Genomic DNA, 18,814 nt, shown 5'->3' with positions numbered 1-18,814 from the left:
CTAGATACAAATAGACTAAATATTTTAACTATAATTCTTGCTTGATAACTGTTTTGTTATAGTAATTTTACTATGTTAAAGTTAAAATCTTCCTTTTTACTTAGAGAGAAAAGGGAAGATGATGTGGGATTCCCATCTGTATGCTGTGAATATGTTTTAGTACTATTGGCTAATAAAGAAGTTACTTTGGCCTATGGTAGGGCGGAACAGTGAAAGCAAGGCAGGAAAACTAAGCTGAATGCAAAGAGAAAGAAGTTTGACTCAGGCAGATACAATGTAGCTGCTCAGGAGAAAGATGCCAGAATCTTACTGGTAAAGTACGAGACTTGTGGTAAAATACAAATTGATAGAAATGGGCTAATTTAAGATGTAAGAATTAGTTAATAAGATGCTTGACCTCGTAGGCCAAAGTGTTATAATTAATATAGTTTCTGTGTGATTATTTAGGTCTGCGGGACCAGGAAACCAAGGCCATCTCTTTTTACAGCTTTGAAGTCTTCTGTGCTCAAGCTATGCCCAGAGCAGACACACAACAGGCTTTTTCCTACCTGTTGATAAAGATGTAGAACTCTCAGTTCCTAATACACACCCATGTCTCCCCATGCTGTCATGTTCCATGATCTGGCTCTTTGGAGCCTATTCCCTCTATGGAAAGATACCTTGCTCAGCCTAGATACAGGGGAAATGACCTTGGTCCTGCCTCAATGATGTGACAGACTTTGTTGACTCCTCATGGAAGGCCTCACCCTCTCTGAAGTGTAGATGGGAGTGAGGTGGGGGAAAAGCTGGAAGAAGTCAGAGACTGGGAACAGAAGGAACTGGGATTGGTATATAAAATAATACCGTGTTAAAATTAAAATTAGAAATATTTGAATCTGGAATCAACCCTAATTAAAATTTTTCCTTTATAAAAATGTCCACATTGTGGTATTTTTTCTCAGCAATAGATGTCCTGACTAACACAAACAGTATTGACTTATATTTTTCCAATTTGTTTCCCTTTTATTTTCTTCTTCTGATTTATTTCTCCAGGTAATACTTTAAGCACAATATTGAAAATGAGTGAGGCTGATTGACAACCCTGTCTTTTCATGACCTAAATGAGTAACATCATATTCTCTACCATTTAGGATGATGTTGGCTGTGAGTTTCTCATTATATAACTTTAATTCTGTTGAGGGATGTTCCTTCTTGTCCTCCTCTCTCTGTCACTGTTATCAGGAAGATACACTGGATTTTGGCAAAGATCTTATCTGTATCTATTGAGAAGATAAGGTGATTTTTGTCTCTTGGTCCATTTTTGTGTTTTGTTAAATATATTGATGTACATGTTTCAAAGCATCTCCGCATCTCTAAGATAGAAACAATTTGATCGTGGTGTATCATCTTTTTGATATGTGTCTGTTTTCACTTTGCAATTTATTTTATTGAGTAACTTTGAATCTTTGTTCAAAGGCTATTGTGAAGATATTGACTGCTCTCCTCATATGTAATATCCAGGGCTTACTATATCAGCATCATGCCAGTATTTACCAAAGGAAAATCTACGAGTTCAAAACATTTTAAAATATCTTCACAATGTCCCAACACTACATTGAGCATAATACTTTATGTTGTTTCTGTGAACAGATTGTATAAATTGGAAATATATTGTGCATTGCATTGTGTGAACTCTTTTCCTTAGTCACTTCTTAAAAATGTGTCTAATATGTAAGTGGATGATTAAAAGAAAATAATTACTTTTTTCTTTGAAATAAGCAAAATAATATCTTAGTTGTATATTCATGACAATGCCAGAATTGTAGAAGTGAATATTCTCTTACAGTCTATTAAGTCTATTAATTGAATTATATGATCAAATTCTCTCTTCAAGCAAAGACCTTGAAAACATCCTCTGACCCAATGAAAACTGTGAAATTTCAATCTTGCTGTGATTGACTGCAAATAGGAAACTACAGTTTTTGGTTTCTTCTTTGATTTACTATGGGAATTACAACTTTTTATATCACTTATTTTTTGTTGGATGTTGGGAATTTATTCCTCATCTTCTAATGTACATATATTTTATCAATAAGTATAATGTGGCTTCCTTATCATGAGCAGTTGAACCACTGAGCATAGTGGCATCAATATAATGGATCACTGTGGTACTTTGTGGGCGAAATAAGTGATCGAGTACTTTACAACTCACGTAAGACATGGGTCTATAGAATTAATATATTTATGAGGTAGAATAGTCAAAACATATTGAAGGTCATACTAACTTAAAACCAATTATTTTTCATGACATTTATGAGTAAGTACAGTGGAAATATTTATAAGAGCAATAGCTGCATACCAGGTATAAGGGATGTGTTAGTTTACCCAAGTAAAGAAACCACATGTGGTATTGGAGTTGCAATTGGTGTCACTACTTGATTAAATTTGTGGTAAGCAGCCTTTGTTCTTTAAAATCCACCCATCTGTAGACAGAAATAGAGGAGATAAATAGAATTGTAGTAGATACCATCATCATTGCATTCTTCAAACCCAGGTCTACACAAAATACTAGAAGGAAAACTCCAATCCAAGGAAGTTGGCTACATCAACAAAAACACAGACAACTGATGATCTCATAGCAGCAAATCCCAAAGAAGGGAAAAATTCACAAATTAACATCACTAACAATGAAAAGTAAATTAACAGGAGATAGCAATCACTGGTCATTAATATCCCTTAATATAAATGGACTCAATTCACCTATAAAAAGGCACAGGGTGACAGATTGGATACAAAAACAGAATTTATCTTTCTTCTGCATACAAGAAACACATCTCTACCTCAAAGACAAACATTGCCTCAGAGTAAAGGGTTGGGACAAATATAGCAATCAAATGAACCTAAGAAACAAGCAGGTGTAGCTATCCAAATATCTAACAAAATAAACTTCAAGCTAAAATCCATCAAAAGAGACAAAGAAGGCCATTTCATAATAGTTACAGGAACAATCCATCAAGAGGAAATCACAATACTGAACATCAATGCCCCAAATACAAGGGCACAGTCATATGTAAAAGAAACACATCTAAAGCTTAAATCATACATTAAACCACACACACTAATAGTATGAGACTTCAACACTCCCCTCTCAACACTGGACAGGTCAGTCAGACAATAAAATGAACAGAGAAATGAAAGATTTAGCAGATACTATGACTCAAAGGGATGTAACAGACATCTATAGAATATTTCATAAAAACATAAAAGAATAAAGTTTCTTATCAGCACCTTATGGAACCTTCTTTTGAAATGACCACGTATTTGAAAACAAAAAAACTCAACATGTACAAAAATAAAATTGGAATAACCCCAAGTATCTTATCATATCACCATGGCTTAAAACTAGAATTCAACAGAAACACTAATTCCAGAAGGGCCACAGACACATGAAAAATAAACAATGTTGACCTGCATCATCAATGGGTCAAGGAAGAAATAAAGGCAGAGATTAAAGACTTCCTAAAATTCAATGAAAATGACAACATAACATACCCAAATTCATGCGACACAAAGAAGATTTAAGAGAAAAGTTCACAGCACTAAATGCCTACATAAAGAAACTGGGGAAATCCCACACTAGTGAATAAAGAGAACATTTGAAAGCTTTAGAACAAAAAGAAGCAAACTCAGCTAAGAGAACTACATGGCAGGAAATAATCAAATTGAGAGCTGAAATCAACAAAATAGAAACATCGAAAACAATACAAAGAATCAATGAGACAAAGAGTTGGTTCTTTAAGAAAATCAACAAAATAGACAAACCTTTACCCAAACTAACCAAAAGGAAGAGAGAGAATATCCAAATTAACAAAATCAGAAATGAAAAAGGGGGCACAACAACAGACATGAAGGAAATACAGAGAATCATCAGGTCATTTTGAAAATCTTTAGTCCACAAAATTGGAAAACTTAAAGAAAATGAACAACTTTCTGGATAAATATCACTTGCCAAAATTAAATCAAGACCAGGTCAGAAAATTAAACAGATCTATAACTGATGAAGAAATAGAAACAGTCATCAAAAGCCTCCCAAGCAAAAAAAAAAAAAAAAAAAAAAAAAAAAAAAAAAAAAAAAAAAAAAAAAAAAAAAGCCTAGGACCAGATAGTTTCAGCTCAGAATTCTACAAGACTTTCAAAGAACTAATACTAACACTTTTCAAATTATTTCACACCATAGTAACAGAAGGAACAATGCTAAACTCTTTTAATGAGGCTACAATTACCCTTATACCCAAATCACAGAAAGACATTAATAAGAAAGAAAATTACGGAACAATCTTACTCATGAACATTGATGCAAAAATACTACATAAAATACTGGCAAATCGAATCCAAGAACACATCAGAACCATCATCCTCCATGATCAAGTCGGATTCATCTTAGAGATGCAGGGATGGTTTAACATACAAAAATCTATCAACATAATCCACCGTATGAACAAACTGAAAAATAAAAACCACATGATCATCTCATTAGATGCTGAAAAAGCTTTCAACAAAATACAACATCCCTTCATGATAAAGGTCTTGGAGAGAGCAGCGATACAAGGAACATACCTAAACAGAATAAAGGCAATATACAGAAAGCCAACAGCCAGCATCAAAATGAATGGAAAGAAACTCTGAGTGATTCCACTGAAATCAGGAACAAGCCAAGGTTCTCCACTCTTTCCATATCTATGAAATATAGTTCTTGAGATTTTAGATAAAGCAATAAGACAACAAAAGGTGATCAAGGGAATAGTAATCAGAAAAGAAGTTAAATTCTCACTGTTTGCTGATGATATGATAGTTTATATAAGCAATACCAAAAACTCTACCAAGGAACTTCTACAACTCATAAACACTTTAAGTAATGTAGCAGGATACGAGATTAAGCAAAAAAAAATTCAGAAGTCCTCCTGTACATAGATGATAAAAGGGATGGGGAAGAAATTAGAGAAACAATACCCTTCACTGTAGCCTCAAATAGCATAAAATATCTCAGAGTAACTCTAGCCAAACAAGTGGAAGACTTGTATGACAAGAACTTTAAATCCTTGATGAAAGAAATTGAAGAAACCCATGTGTTTAAGTACATTAAAAATGAAGCAATTATACTTATCAGACATTTTCTTACTATACACCAAGGAAAAATATGTCATGGGATTCCAAGAATATTTTATAATTAATAAATGATTAAATACTGTCATTTTAATATTAAATTATTGATATGTTGACTGTATAAGGTGGTTTAAAATGTATCATTTAGGAGTATGGCAATATTATTGAAGTAAATAATAGGAAATGAAATATTTAAATTGAAATTTTACATACAAATTCTTGATTTTCTTCAATTTTATCAAGACTTTCTTCTTTTTCCATTTCATATTCCTGTATTTCTTCAACTAGTTCTTCTAAGACATCTGTATCTTTTACATAAAAATATGAAACAATTAGGCAAAATAATACTCAATAAGAAGGAATACTTTTTAAAAAGGAATTATTTAAAATTAACAGTTTTATTTTTTATATGTTATTCCCATTAACCACATAGATTATGATTATATTTGTATTCTCAGGAAATCTTGTAATTGTAGAAATATTAACATTTTATAGGTACTATATATTGGCTGGTTTTGAGTCATACTTACTTTATATGATTTGTTAGAGAATTCATAACTGACATATATGCTTACATCCACTATGAAGATAATTGAGGAAAATAACACGTTCATCATGTACACTTTTCTTGCCTTGTAAGAGTAACTTTAAATAACTCAGTGATCACTTCATCAAAATTGTGCTTAGTTTTCCAAATATTTTTCTGTGAATAGGATTACATACTTATGGTCTACACTGAAAACTTGCTATTTTATGACACATTTTAGCATATGGAGTCATTCTGTTCTATACACCATATTTTTCCAAGAAAAATGAGCATTGCTATCTTTTTGGCTAACTTAATTCATGATAATGCTTAAACCCTTCTTTCACTTCAGCTGAAACCCATTTTATTACAGGTGTATCCATTTTTCTCCTTGACATGCAGGAATTATATTTAAGATTATCCTTAGATAAAAAGATTTCATTTGATTTTGTTTTTTATTTCCCTTTAATTTCTTAGTGGGATCCTGACAAGTTTTGACTTTAGCTTTTGAAAGTTGGACACTCCAGACGTGCTTTCTTTACTGATATAATGCCAGTTCTTATGCAGATAGATTGAGTTCAGACAACAGAGTACAGAGAAATTAAAAGAATGGAAAAACAAACAAGATATGCATATAAGTTATGGGATTTTTCAATGACTGCTCTGTCATATGATAGTGTGCCTTAATGTATTCAAATACATTATAGATATGGTTTAAAAATACTGTCAATTTTGCCTGTCAATCAATTACAATGCACTACTGCTGTGTTATATATTATGCTTTTCCAGGCCAGGTAGTTTATTTTAAGTGTGAATTCTGAGACCCATGTATCCAGAAATCATATTCAAACAGTGGGGAAGGCTTATTAGTCTCATGATTGACTTCTGTAAGTCACTAAAACAAAGAGAATACATACTTGAAAATGTAAGTGATTGAACCTGATTATTAAACATTGCTACCATATTGTCCAAGGCTGCTCATTTGTTCCCAGTCACTCAGACCCAAAATAATTATACAGAAATTATATTAATTAAATCACTGCTTGGCTTTTTAACTTTTGCATGTTTCTAGTTAACCCTTACATCTTAACTTAACCTATTTCTATTAATCTGTTATTGTCACGTGTTTGTGCTCCACTGGAAAGGTTCCGGCCAGTGTCTCGCATCTGTCTCCTGTGGCGACTGTATGGCATCTCTCTGTGTCTGTCTACTTTCTCCAAGTATTCATTTAGTTTTGCTGCCTAATCTATTCTCCCCATCACGAAGTTCAAAGAAGCTGCTTTATTCATTAACCAATAAAAGCAACACATATACAGAAGGGATTCCCACATCAAAGCCATGCTTACATTTACAAATAAATCATAATGTCCTTGTGAATATTTTGAAGCACATATGCTACTAGTGAAATGACATTGCTTATGTCAAATCCAACTGTCACTATCATCAAGATATAGTTGGTATCATTAAGACTATGTGCACTTGAAATGTATTAAAATGAGTTGCTCAGAAGAATATGACTCATGAAATTTACCTCCTTGCAATTGCTGTGGTTCAGTCTTGGGTATGGAGATTTGATGAACACAATCTCGCAGCTAAAAGAAGTTTGAAATGAGATATTTAATCAATATTTTGGACTTCAATCAACATGTAATTATTCAATATAAATATTAGATGAAATTTACCTCTGGGTGCAGACATTTGTAGGCCCACACTGAAAGGAAAAGAATATCTAATCAAACTCATATTTATTGGGAACTCCAAAACTACCTTTATGAAGGATTTGAAGGCAATGAGTTCTCATTCCTTTCTTTTAAAATAACACCTATTATTTTACTGTTTATGACAGCAGTTGACGGGAATTTACCAAGACCTACCAAAATCAATCTACAAATTCAATGTAATCCCCATTGAGATTCCAACATAATTCATAAGCAAAATTGGAAAAACACCTACAACAGCATCAAAAAGACTTTCAGTTTCATATATAAGTACAGTAGAACAAAACAAAAACAATATCAAACACTGGATAATGTTATAACAATGCTCAATACTAAAAGAGTTGGGGAAACCACAGTCTGAGATTTCAGATTTGTTCAGTGGTGAAAGAATAAAAACATCATGATTACAATAGGCATGACGGTTAGTAAAATCAAATTTAATACCAAACTTAAGTCCACATACCAATGGAAACTTGATATTTGATTTAAAAAAAACTAGAAATAAACACTGGATTAAACACAGCTCTCATACAGGGTGCTGACCAAACATGACGGCTGCATGAAGAAGAATGCACATAGACCTTTATCTCTTACTCAACTGCAAATGAATCAAAGGTCTCAGAATAAGACAAGATACCCTGAGTATGCCAGAAGGGAAAGTGTACAACAGACTTGAAGTCACTTGTACAGGAAAAGACTTTAGAAGAGACCACCTGTAGCAAAGACCAACATTTAATAAGTGGAACCCCATGAAACTGAAGCCTTCTTTAAGGCAGGATATGTATACAAGGAATAGGATTCTCAGTGGCTGCTTCACCATATGATAGTGCTTTTTTAATGTCTTGGCAATGATGAAGCACACATGGGCAGTTTGTATATGGTGGTTCTGTGGAACTTGTCTATTTGGGGTTTTATGGTCTAAGTTGATGAGGATGACTGACCAAGTCTCTTCCTCAAAAGGACCTAAGATTTCATTAGAGATGGTTGTGAGCCTCCACGTGATTTCTGGGATTTGAACTAAGGACCTTTGGAAGACCAGACAGTGCTCTTAATTGCTGAACCATACTTTCAGGGATCAAATGATAGTGTAGGCTGTGTTAAATTACTTAGATTTGAGAGAAACGATTTATAAATATGTTTCCTATTCTTTGTAAAAATTGCAATGCACTATAGATGAAGGTAAGGAGGGCACTCTGAGTTCTAGAAGAAGAAAAAAAACTGATTTTCTTTTTGAAGAAGTGCCATATTGTAGCTTGTTTAGGATTGAATAGAATCACTTAGCTCAAATATGTGTCCTTTGGAAACTTTGAATATAGGTTTGCATTCTGAGAAGCAGATATCAAGAAGTCATATTCAAATATTAGAGAAGTATCATTATTCTTCTGATTGACTTGTATAAGTCACTAATAAACAGAGAGGTTATACACTGGGAAGGTGAAGGCATTTAAACATTTATAAATATTTTATAAGACATTGTGAATAGTTTGAGGCATGAATGCCACTAGTGCAATGGCATTGCTTATGAGAAACCCTACCATCATTAACATCAAGATCTAATTGTTATCAGGATGACTATATGCATTGGAAATATACTAAAATACAATGATCAAGAGAGTGTGACTTACAAAACTTACCTGGTTGAGATTGCTGTGGTTCAGTCTCAGGTTTGGAGATTTGATGACTAGAATCCCTCAGCTGAATGAATTTTGAAAGGAGATATTTATTTAATGTTTTAGACTTTGCTCTGCATGTAATTTTTCAGCATAAACATTAAAAGGCATTTACCTCTGGATGCAGACATTTTTCGGCCCAAACTGTAACAAAAAGAATATATAGTCAATCTCAAGTACAATGACAATTCCAAAGCTACCTTCATGAAGGCTGGGAATGACAATGAGTTCTCATTTCATTTTTTCAAAATGAACACCTATTATTTACTGTTTAGGACAGCAGGTAATGAAAATATACCAAAATATATTCATATAGAAATATGCTTCATATAGAAAAGACAAAATATATAGAAAGACAAAATCAAGTAATTAAACAAACAAAAAGAACAGTGAAAAGTTAAAAATGATCTTAAGTACTACATGAAGCTTCAGAAATCACTGTCCCAAATTGCATGATTTGTTACAGAGCTGGAGTAATAAAAACAGCATGGTTTAACATCAAAATAGGTCTGTTAATCTGTGAAATCAAACTGATGTCCAAACTAAATGTAGACACCATTGGACACCTAAGTGTTGATACAGAATACAGGAATATATACTGGATAAAAAATATCTCAAATTCATGATGGTGACCATATTATATGACTAGATGAGGAAGAATGTGTGTAGACCAATATTTCTTACCCTGACAAAACTCAATTCCAAATAGATCAAAGATTTCAAATAAGACCACAGACCGTAAATATGACAGAAAATAAAGTATGGAACAGGCTTGAACTCACTGGCACAGGAAAAGACTTTCTAAAGAGGTTTGTAGCACAGCTCTAAGACCCACATTTAATAAGTGGAATCACATGAAACAAGCATTCTTTATGACAAAGGAAATCATCAGTTGGGAAAAGCATCAGGTTACAGAATGGGAAAAGAATATTAACATTGAAATATCTAACACACCATATCTAAATTATATAAAGAAGAAAAAGCTGGACTCTCAGAAAATAAATAACTCAATATACATGGTGTGCATGAATACAAAGAGAATTTTTAAAAGATGAAACAAAAATGACTGAGGAACTATTAAATAAATGATCAATATCATTATTCATCAGGAGAATGCAAACCAAACTACTTTGAGATTTCATTTTACTCTTGTCTGAAAGGCTAAGATCAATTAAGGAAATGTCAATTCATGCTTGTGAGAAAATGGCAAAAGTGGAACACTTAATCATTATTGCGAGAATGCAAACCAGTACATTTTTTATGGAAATCACTAGAGGATTTTCTTCAGAAGCTGGATATTGATACCCTCTCAAGGTCCACCTATACATCTCTCTGGCATATTCCCAAAGGACTCTATATTCTACTACATAAATACCTGCTCATACATGTGCATAATTGGTCTACTTATAATAGTCAGATTTAGGAAACAGCCTAGAGGTCCTTTGACTTTTGAGTATATAATTCAAATGTCATACATTTACATTATTTTGCTTCTATCAAAAAAGTAAAGTATGAAATTTACATATAAATGTACAAAGTTAGAAAAAACATTGTGAGTGTAGAGGTCAGATTCTAAAGTCAAATATTGCATGCATTCCCTTTTATGTGGGTGTTAGCATTTAAGCTTTCAACATATATGCTAAAATCTATACTACAACAATGATTCTGCATCAAGTAAAGGACTTCTGGAGAGGATCACTCAAATAATAGGAAATAAAATATATAGAAATAGAGAAACATTATGAGGATCAAATAAGAAGGGCAATGGAAGAGAGGAAGGCAAAGTGGGAATATGGAGATGTAGAATTTACTAAAAGTCTACATGAAAACCATATGGAAACATACTAGGCTATTCTATTTGGCTAAAATATCTGTCTCCATGTTTTAAGCCTGTGATCAATGATCCTACAAGATAAGTGTGTGCATTACCTTCTTGTGCTTCTGTATTTTCATGTTGTTTGGAAGCCATTGTTTGGAAGTCATCTGTACCATTTTGCAGAATATTCTCAGGAATGTCTTGCTAAAATTCGTAACAATAATGAAACATAATAATGACAACATAGCTGAATTTCAATTAAATTAAATTTGTTGTGAATTCAATTAAAGTTAAAAATAAGAGAATATTTCAAAATCAGAATATTTTCATAGCTAAGCTTATCACGTTTTTTGATCAACCTGCCTGTTTCTTTCATATAATCACATATGCTAAAAACCAAGGCTGGAAGCAGAAATAGAGAATGCTCATCTATAGAATTCAACAAGGAACTAAACTCATGAAATGGAACTTATATTCCTAACCAAAACTGAAACATACCTTTACAAAACATATTTAAATAATCATGATGTGTCCTTTCTATAATAAAGTGCTTTATTTTAAGAACAATTCTTTAATAAAATAAATTTAGAACAAGTATAAGAAGCTTAGAGTGATAAAATAAAGACTATGCTATGGGGAGAAAAACTGAATTATTTTAGAATCAGTTTATTTTACAAAAAGTAGGATATACAAAGCAAAAATACTTTTGTCAAATTTTAGAGAGAAAAAATAGATTTAGAAAATTAAAAAGCAAAAATACTGTGTTTAAAAAATTAGAGATACAGAAAAATAGTTTCACAAAATTTTAAAGGAATCAGTGGATCTTTTTTGTTTCTATAAAACATATTTCTATAAAACATTCAATAAAATCATAAATTCTTCCACAGTGAAGAGAGGGTATCATTAGAGCATAACAAGCATCAATATGAAGGAAAGCATCAGAATATTTACTTGATGTCTGGAATCATCCAGGTACTTACTTATACTTGACAATAGGAGAGGAGATATCCTTTTGTAATTATACACTGACCCTTTTTAATGCATCAATATGAGGTTGGAAAGACAATTTAAAATTCAACCAGATTTCCTAGTCTTTAAATATCATAACAATGAAATAACATAACATTGATTGTTATCATATTATATTTAAGTCACATGAACTGGTAGCCTTAAAAAGAAAGAATCTGTTATGAAACATCAATGTCATTATGACAGTGGAGGATTTGTAAATCTTCAAATACTGTTGAAATACATGTCAGTCTGCCCCTAACATTCATAAAATCAATTAAGAAATCAATTTAAAAAACTCTATATTGACTGTATCCTGAAATCAACCTTAAAGAATTTATGTATAGCTACTCACAATAAGCCTAGAAGGACAGCATGTATGGTTGAATGGTAGAGAATTTGATTGAATTCACTAACTCCAAAGCTGACTCAATAATTAACAAAACAAAGGGAAGAAACCTGTACACCATAATCACAGGTGATCTAGTACACCCAGAATCAGGATGCCTAAATTCCTGGATCTCACAGTGATGCTTGAGATTTAAATGAGCACATTTTTTTTAAAACTTGAAATGTTAAATATGTTGCAAAGAATTTGAGGATAAAGATTCTAAGTGCAAAATAAGATGAAATTGAAATTAGGTACCAGGGGCCTGTTTCTAGAACTGGATATAATTGGTGCAAACCATGTATACTTCAAATATCTGAAGAGTTTTCCTTCAGTTGTGCTTTAAAAAGTTTACATGTACACTATATTTTGATATTTCCCAATCCAATGTCTTCTAGATTGTTTCCTATATTCCTACACATCCAAGTTCATAATCTTTCTCTCTTAAATCTATACCCAAATTGAAAGTACACTTATAACCAATAGACAAAAATGCTACAACAAAAAACAACAGCCCCCACTGATACCACAATCACAAAATCCAACAGTGTTTGCTTTGTGTTGATCTACTACTGCTGGTCATAGTGTCTGTTCTTGAGTGTGTTTGACTTACTCAGTTGTTAGTGGAGGCTGCTCCTGCATTTCCTGACCTCCCAGACCCAAAAGAATTACACAGAATCTATAACCACAGCACTGCTTGGTCTATTAACTTAGGTTTCTTATTGACTATTTCTTACATCTTAAATTAACCCATTTTAATGAATCTGTGCATCACCACGAGGTCATGGCCTACTAGCAAGGTTCTAGCATCTATCCTTTCCAGCAATTACATGGGCATCTCTCTGACTCTGCCTTCTTTCTTCCAGCATTCAGTTAAGTTTTCCTGCCTAGCTCTATTCTGCCCTATCACAGGACAAAGTGGCTTCTCCATTCATTAACTAAAAGTATTCACAGCACACTGACAGGAATCAAAAATCACCTCTCCTTTTCTGTCTAAATAAAGAGGAAGGTTTTAACTTTAGCATAGTAAAATTACATATAAAAAACAGGTACCAAACAAAATTATAATTACTATATTTATAGACTTTATTTTTATTAAAACTAAGGAAAATTATAATTGTAAATATCTATTCTTCAATTCCATCAAAGACTCAAGAAGGATATAATATTATCTAAGTTAACAGGAAGTGCTTTGTAAACAACTTCCATAACTCTAGACTTGATAGAGACATTTTGGGACAGACACCCAAGGTTCTTCTGTATTATTGTGGCATCCATTTTTAAACTACAGGCAAGAGTATCTGGCAGACTTTATCATGAAGCAGGAAATTTGAAGATCTGTTCTGCCTTATAATGGCAAAGTCCATCAGTTGCTTCCTTCTGTCTCCTGCAGAATGTCTGACAGACTCTTTCATGAAGCAGGAACCCTGAAGAACTATCTTACTTTCTTTACTCAAGTTCATCAGTCATTTTTCTGGGAATACTCATGTTCAGTTCATACAGCATAACATCAAGCAGTACAGACAAAGGCAGTTTCTTGTCCAAATGCTAACAAACTCTATAAGGAGCCTTTTTGATGCCCATTATTTTTTTTGAAGTAGATTAAGGTTGCCAGGAGCAGATGTTTCTCATTGTCATGAAAAGTCTTAAACTCTTGAAACATTTTAAATGCCATATTCTATTAGTCTTTGAAAGGTTTGAAGAATATCTGGTCATCTGAAATATATCTCTGTACATCTAACTAACAAACATGACTACAAGATGGACATGACTATCTTTCAACATGTGTTTATTACACATTACATTTTAAAATGAGCTGTACAAACACAATACCTTAATCGATAGCAGAAATATACATACAACAAAATTGACCTTAAATTTGTATCAATAAACTAAGATCCATACTAAGGCAACGTGTTCATCTCTATAGCGTATCTCCCTTTATATATATATATATATATATATATATATATATATATATATATATATATAATTTAGGAAATTTGAGTGTAGTTCTCTCCAAACTGCCTCCTAATTTTTGTTGGGAGAATTAATTTTAGGTGTTTACAGAGATCTTTTGGGGTCTTGGTCTATCAAACCACATTAGCCTGGAAGGAATCCACAGGTTCTCATCCTCTGTGGAAACAGAAGCAGAACCTCTTTTTCAAAGCAACATATTCTTAGACTGTATTTTGAAGTCAAGATACCTTTAAAATATATATGTTGGTTTAGCTGAGTAACCTGTACAATGAAATGTCTCTTGGTATTTAGCTCATTCACAGTCAAAAATTTAAAAAAAAACACAATAATATACATAATCTATACTCTCTGTATTTTTCATCTTTACATGGCTTGCTTTTCTTTACTCCTTTAATCTATGATTCTCTGTACTCTGTCTCTTAAAGATTTTGTTTTATTTTTAAAACTATTTCTTTTCATTTATAACTCTATACTCTTTTTCTTCTCTCTCTCAAGCCTACACACATTTTATGAAATACACTCTTACCCCTTTAGAGGTTTATTTCTGTGTGTATCTGTTTTACTTGCATATCTCTAATTATTTTTTGACCAGGAGCATCTTTTTTATACTAAGCAGTGTTGCCTGTTGGCTCTGTCCAGTCAAACATGGCAGATGACAGGCCCATTGTCCCATTTTCAGGCACAGTGGGTCTATGTTGCAGTTAAGCAAGTTGTAGTACTCTGCTCACAAACCCCATTTAAATGTTCCATAGCTAGGCCTCCTGAAATTGTCAGAGCCATTTGTGCTGGTGAACCAGGAAGACATTGTTTTTAAAGAAGCCAGACATTTTTACTACACCTCTCTTAATGGAGCAGTAGCACCCTTACTCACAGTGAGGCCATAGGAAAAAATTGTGGCTACCAAAAACTGTGCTAAAATCTGTGTGTGTGTACGTGTGTGTGTGTGTGTGTATGTGTGTGTGTGTGTGTGTGTGTGTGTGTAGAATTCCTTTTCAAGCTTTCTTAGGTTTTTGTGTGGATGTAGTTACCCATGTTGGCATCAATTTGTTGGTGGAGCCTTCTTGTTTGTTCCTAGCTGCCCAGACCCAAAATAATCACAGAAACTATATTTATTAAATCACTGCTTTCCAATATCTTAGATGTCTACCTCTTAAATCTTAAATTAACCCATTTTTATTAATCTGTGTATTGCCACATGACACTCATCTCCTCTGGAAGCTACATGGTGTCTTTGACTCTGCCTTCTTTCTCCCAGCATTCAGTTTAGTTTTCTTGCCTAGCTCTATTTTGCCCTATCACAGGCCAAAGCAGCTTCTTTTTTCATTAATCAATGGTATTCAGAACATGGTGAGGGGAGTCACACATCACCCAGTGATACTACCAGTAGAAGGCTAAATTTTCTTTTGCCAACAGGTATCAATTGCAAAGAGTATCCTGGTAATGAGTAGCAACCTGTGTCCTCTACCAACTCTCAGTGCTGGGACCTTGCTTGAACAGGACCTGTGCAGGTCAACTGTGTACTGACACAGTCTCTGAGCTCATATGTTCATTGGTCTTGGTCATGTCTTTCATGGATGACACTGTTTCCTTGACCTTTTCCATAACCACTGCCCCTTAGAATCATCCCACTTCCTTTATTATACAAAAGGTGAACTTGAAGCTTCAGGTTTAATTAAAACATCCAGTTCAGAAACCCTCTCTCCTCCTACCCCATCCCCGCTTTCAGCCAGGAACCCCTTCTCTTCCTCTCTCCCTTTATCAGGGCATAAAATCCTCCAATTCAGCCTGTGTGGGCACCGCCAGGATGGGGTGGTGAGTGCAAACGGGAGGGAGTTCCTTTGTTTTAATAGCCTGCCTGCAGCAAGGTAGGACTGCAGGCAAAGTGATTCCTGGCCAGCAAGGGGCACTAATCCTGTAGCAGAAGACCCGGCAGAGGGAAGAACCATTGGAGAGCATCTGAAGGAAGAGATGGGCAGGTGCCAAGGCAAGAATTCCTCCAACAATCTGAAAAACAACATGAAAACACCAGATCCCAGCGATCTTACGACAGAAGGACTTGAACACCCTATTTCGGAAGAAATGGAAAACAGTGTCATTATGAAAGCAATAGAGTCTCTTAAACAGGGTAGGAATAACTCACTTAAAGAAATAGAAGAGAAATATAACAAAAAGATGGAAGAAATGAGTAAAGAAATAGAAGAGAAATATAACAAAAAGTTTGAAGAGATGAGTAAATTCGTAAACAATACCCTGGGAAACCAAGAAAAAACAATCAAACAGGTAATGGAATCAGTTCAAGAATTGAAAACTGAAATGGAGGCAATGAAGAAAACACAAACCGAGGGCCAGCTGGAAAATCTAGGTAAACAAACAGAGACTTCAGGAACAAGCATAACCAATAGAATACAAGAGATAGAAGAACAAATTTCAGATTATGAAGACACCATATAGAAAATAAATACTCTGACCCTAATATAAAAGCACCCACATATGTAAAAGAAACTCTTCTAGAACTCAAGACAGTCAGTCATCAAACCACTCACACTAATAGTAGGAGACTTCAACACACCTCTCTCACCAATGGACAGGTCAATCAGACAGAAACCTAACAGAGAAATAAGAGAATTATTGGAGGTATTGAATCAAATGGACTTAACAGACATCTAAGGAACATTCCACCAAAATAGGAAAGAATATACCTTCTTGTCTGCAGCTCATGGAACCTTCTCAAAAATTGACCACATACTCGGTAACAAAGCAAACAGCCACAGATACAAAAGAAAATTAAAAACCACCTGTGTCTTGTCAAATCACCATAGATTAAAGTTAGAATTCAACAACAATGCTACCCACAGGAAGCCAACAAACTCATGGAAGTTGAACAGTCAACTACTAAATCACCCCTGGGTCAAGGAAGAAATAAAGAAAGAAATTAAAGTCTTCCTTGAATTTAATGAAAATAAAGACACAACATACTCAAACCTATGGGACACTATGAAAGCAGTGCTAAGAGGAAAGTTCATAGCACTAAGTGCCCAATTAAAGAAAACGGAGAAAGCACACATTGGAGACTTAACAGCACACCTAAAAGCTCTAGAAAAAAAAGAAGCTGATTCACCCAGGAGGACGAGAAGACTGGAAATAATCAAAGTGAGGGCTGAAATCAACAAAAGAGAAACACAGAAAACAATCCAAGAATCAATGAAACAAAAAGCTGGTTCTTGGAGAAAATCAACAAGATCGACAAACACCTATCCAAACTAATCAAACGGCAGAGAGAGAACATGCAAATTAATAAGATCAGAAATGAAAAGGGGGACATAACCACAGACACAGAGGAAATTCAGAGAATCATCAGATCTTACTACAAAAGTTTATATGCCACAAAGTTGGAAAATGTAAAAGAAATGGACATTTTTTTAGATAAGCATCATATACCAAAGTTGAACCAAGAACAGGTGAACAATCTAAATAGACCTGTTAGTCGCGAAGAATTAGAAGCTGTTATCAAAAATCTCCCTACCAAAAAAAGCCCAGGACCAGATGGTTTCAATGCAAAATTCTACCAGAACTTCCAGGAAGAGCTAATACCTATACTCCTTAATGTATTCCACAATATAGAAACAGAAGAATTATTGCCAAACTCTTTTTATGAAGCTACAGTTACCCTGATACCAAAACCACACAAAGACACAACCAAGAAAGAGAATTACAGGCCAGTCTCACTCATGAACATCGACGTGAAAATTCTCAGTAAAATACTGGCAAACTGAATCCAAGAACACATTAGGAAAATTATCCATTATGATCAAGTAGGCTTCATCCAAGAGAGGCATGGCTGGTTCAACATACGCAAATCTATCAATGTAATCCATCATATAAATAAACTGAAAGAAAAAAAACATATGATTATTTCATTGGATGCTGAAAAAGCATTTGACATATTCAACACCCATTTATGATAAAGGTGTTGGAGAGACAGGGGACAGAAAGATCACACCTAAATATAATAAAAGAAATATATAACAAACCGATAGCTATCATCAAATTGAATGGAGAGAAACTCAAAGCCTTTCCACTACAATCAGGAACACGACAAGGCTGTCCACTCTCTCCATACTTCTTCAATATAGTGGTTGAAGTTCTAGCAATAACTATAAGACAACATAAAGGGATCAAGGGGTTTCGAATTGGAAAGGATGAAGTTAAACTCTCATTACTTGCAGACGATATGATAGTGTACATAAGCGACCCCAAAAACTCTACCAAAGAACTCCTACAGCTGATAAACACTTTTAGTAACGTGGCAGGATACAAGATCAACTCCAAAATATCACTTACCCTACCATACAAAAAAGGATAAAGAAGCAGAGAGGGAAATAAGAGAAACATCACCTTTCACGATAGCCACAAATAGCATAAAATATCTTGGGATTACTCTAACCAAGGAAGTGAAAGACCTATTTGATAAGAACTTTAAGTCTTTGAAGAAAGAAATTGAGGAGGATACCAGAAAGTGGAAAGACCTCCCCTGCTCTTGGATTAGGAGAATCAACATAGTAAAAA

General features: G+C 33.9%; 1 protein-coding gene across 1 annotated transcript in view; it reads right to left on the bottom strand.

Annotated features, from left to right (window-relative positions):
- LOC148118255 (uncharacterized) overlaps positions 1-18,814 on the bottom strand; it is a 62,973-nt gene that overhangs the window by 19,494 nt on the left and 24,665 nt on the right. The window contains exons 9-14 of the mRNA XM_087901371.1: positions 10,986-11,076; positions 9,172-9,200; positions 9,021-9,081; positions 7,351-7,379; positions 7,200-7,260; positions 5,356-5,450 (exon numbers count right to left, since the gene is read on the bottom strand). Of these exons, the coding sequence (XP_087757497.1) occupies positions 5,356-5,450; positions 7,200-7,260; positions 7,351-7,379; positions 9,021-9,081; positions 9,172-9,200; positions 10,986-11,076 (366 nt within the window). The remainder of the gene's footprint in view (positions 1-5,355; positions 5,451-7,199; positions 7,261-7,350; positions 7,380-9,020; positions 9,082-9,171; positions 9,201-10,985; positions 11,077-18,814) is intronic.

The sequence above is a fragment of the Myodes glareolus genome, chromosome 24 (assembly GCF_982192425.1).
Source record: "Myodes glareolus chromosome 24, mMyoGla1.1, whole genome shotgun sequence".
Lineage (NCBI taxonomy): Eukaryota > Metazoa > Chordata > Mammalia > Rodentia > Cricetidae > Myodes > Myodes glareolus.
This window is presented reverse-complemented; position numbering and strand designations above follow the sequence as displayed.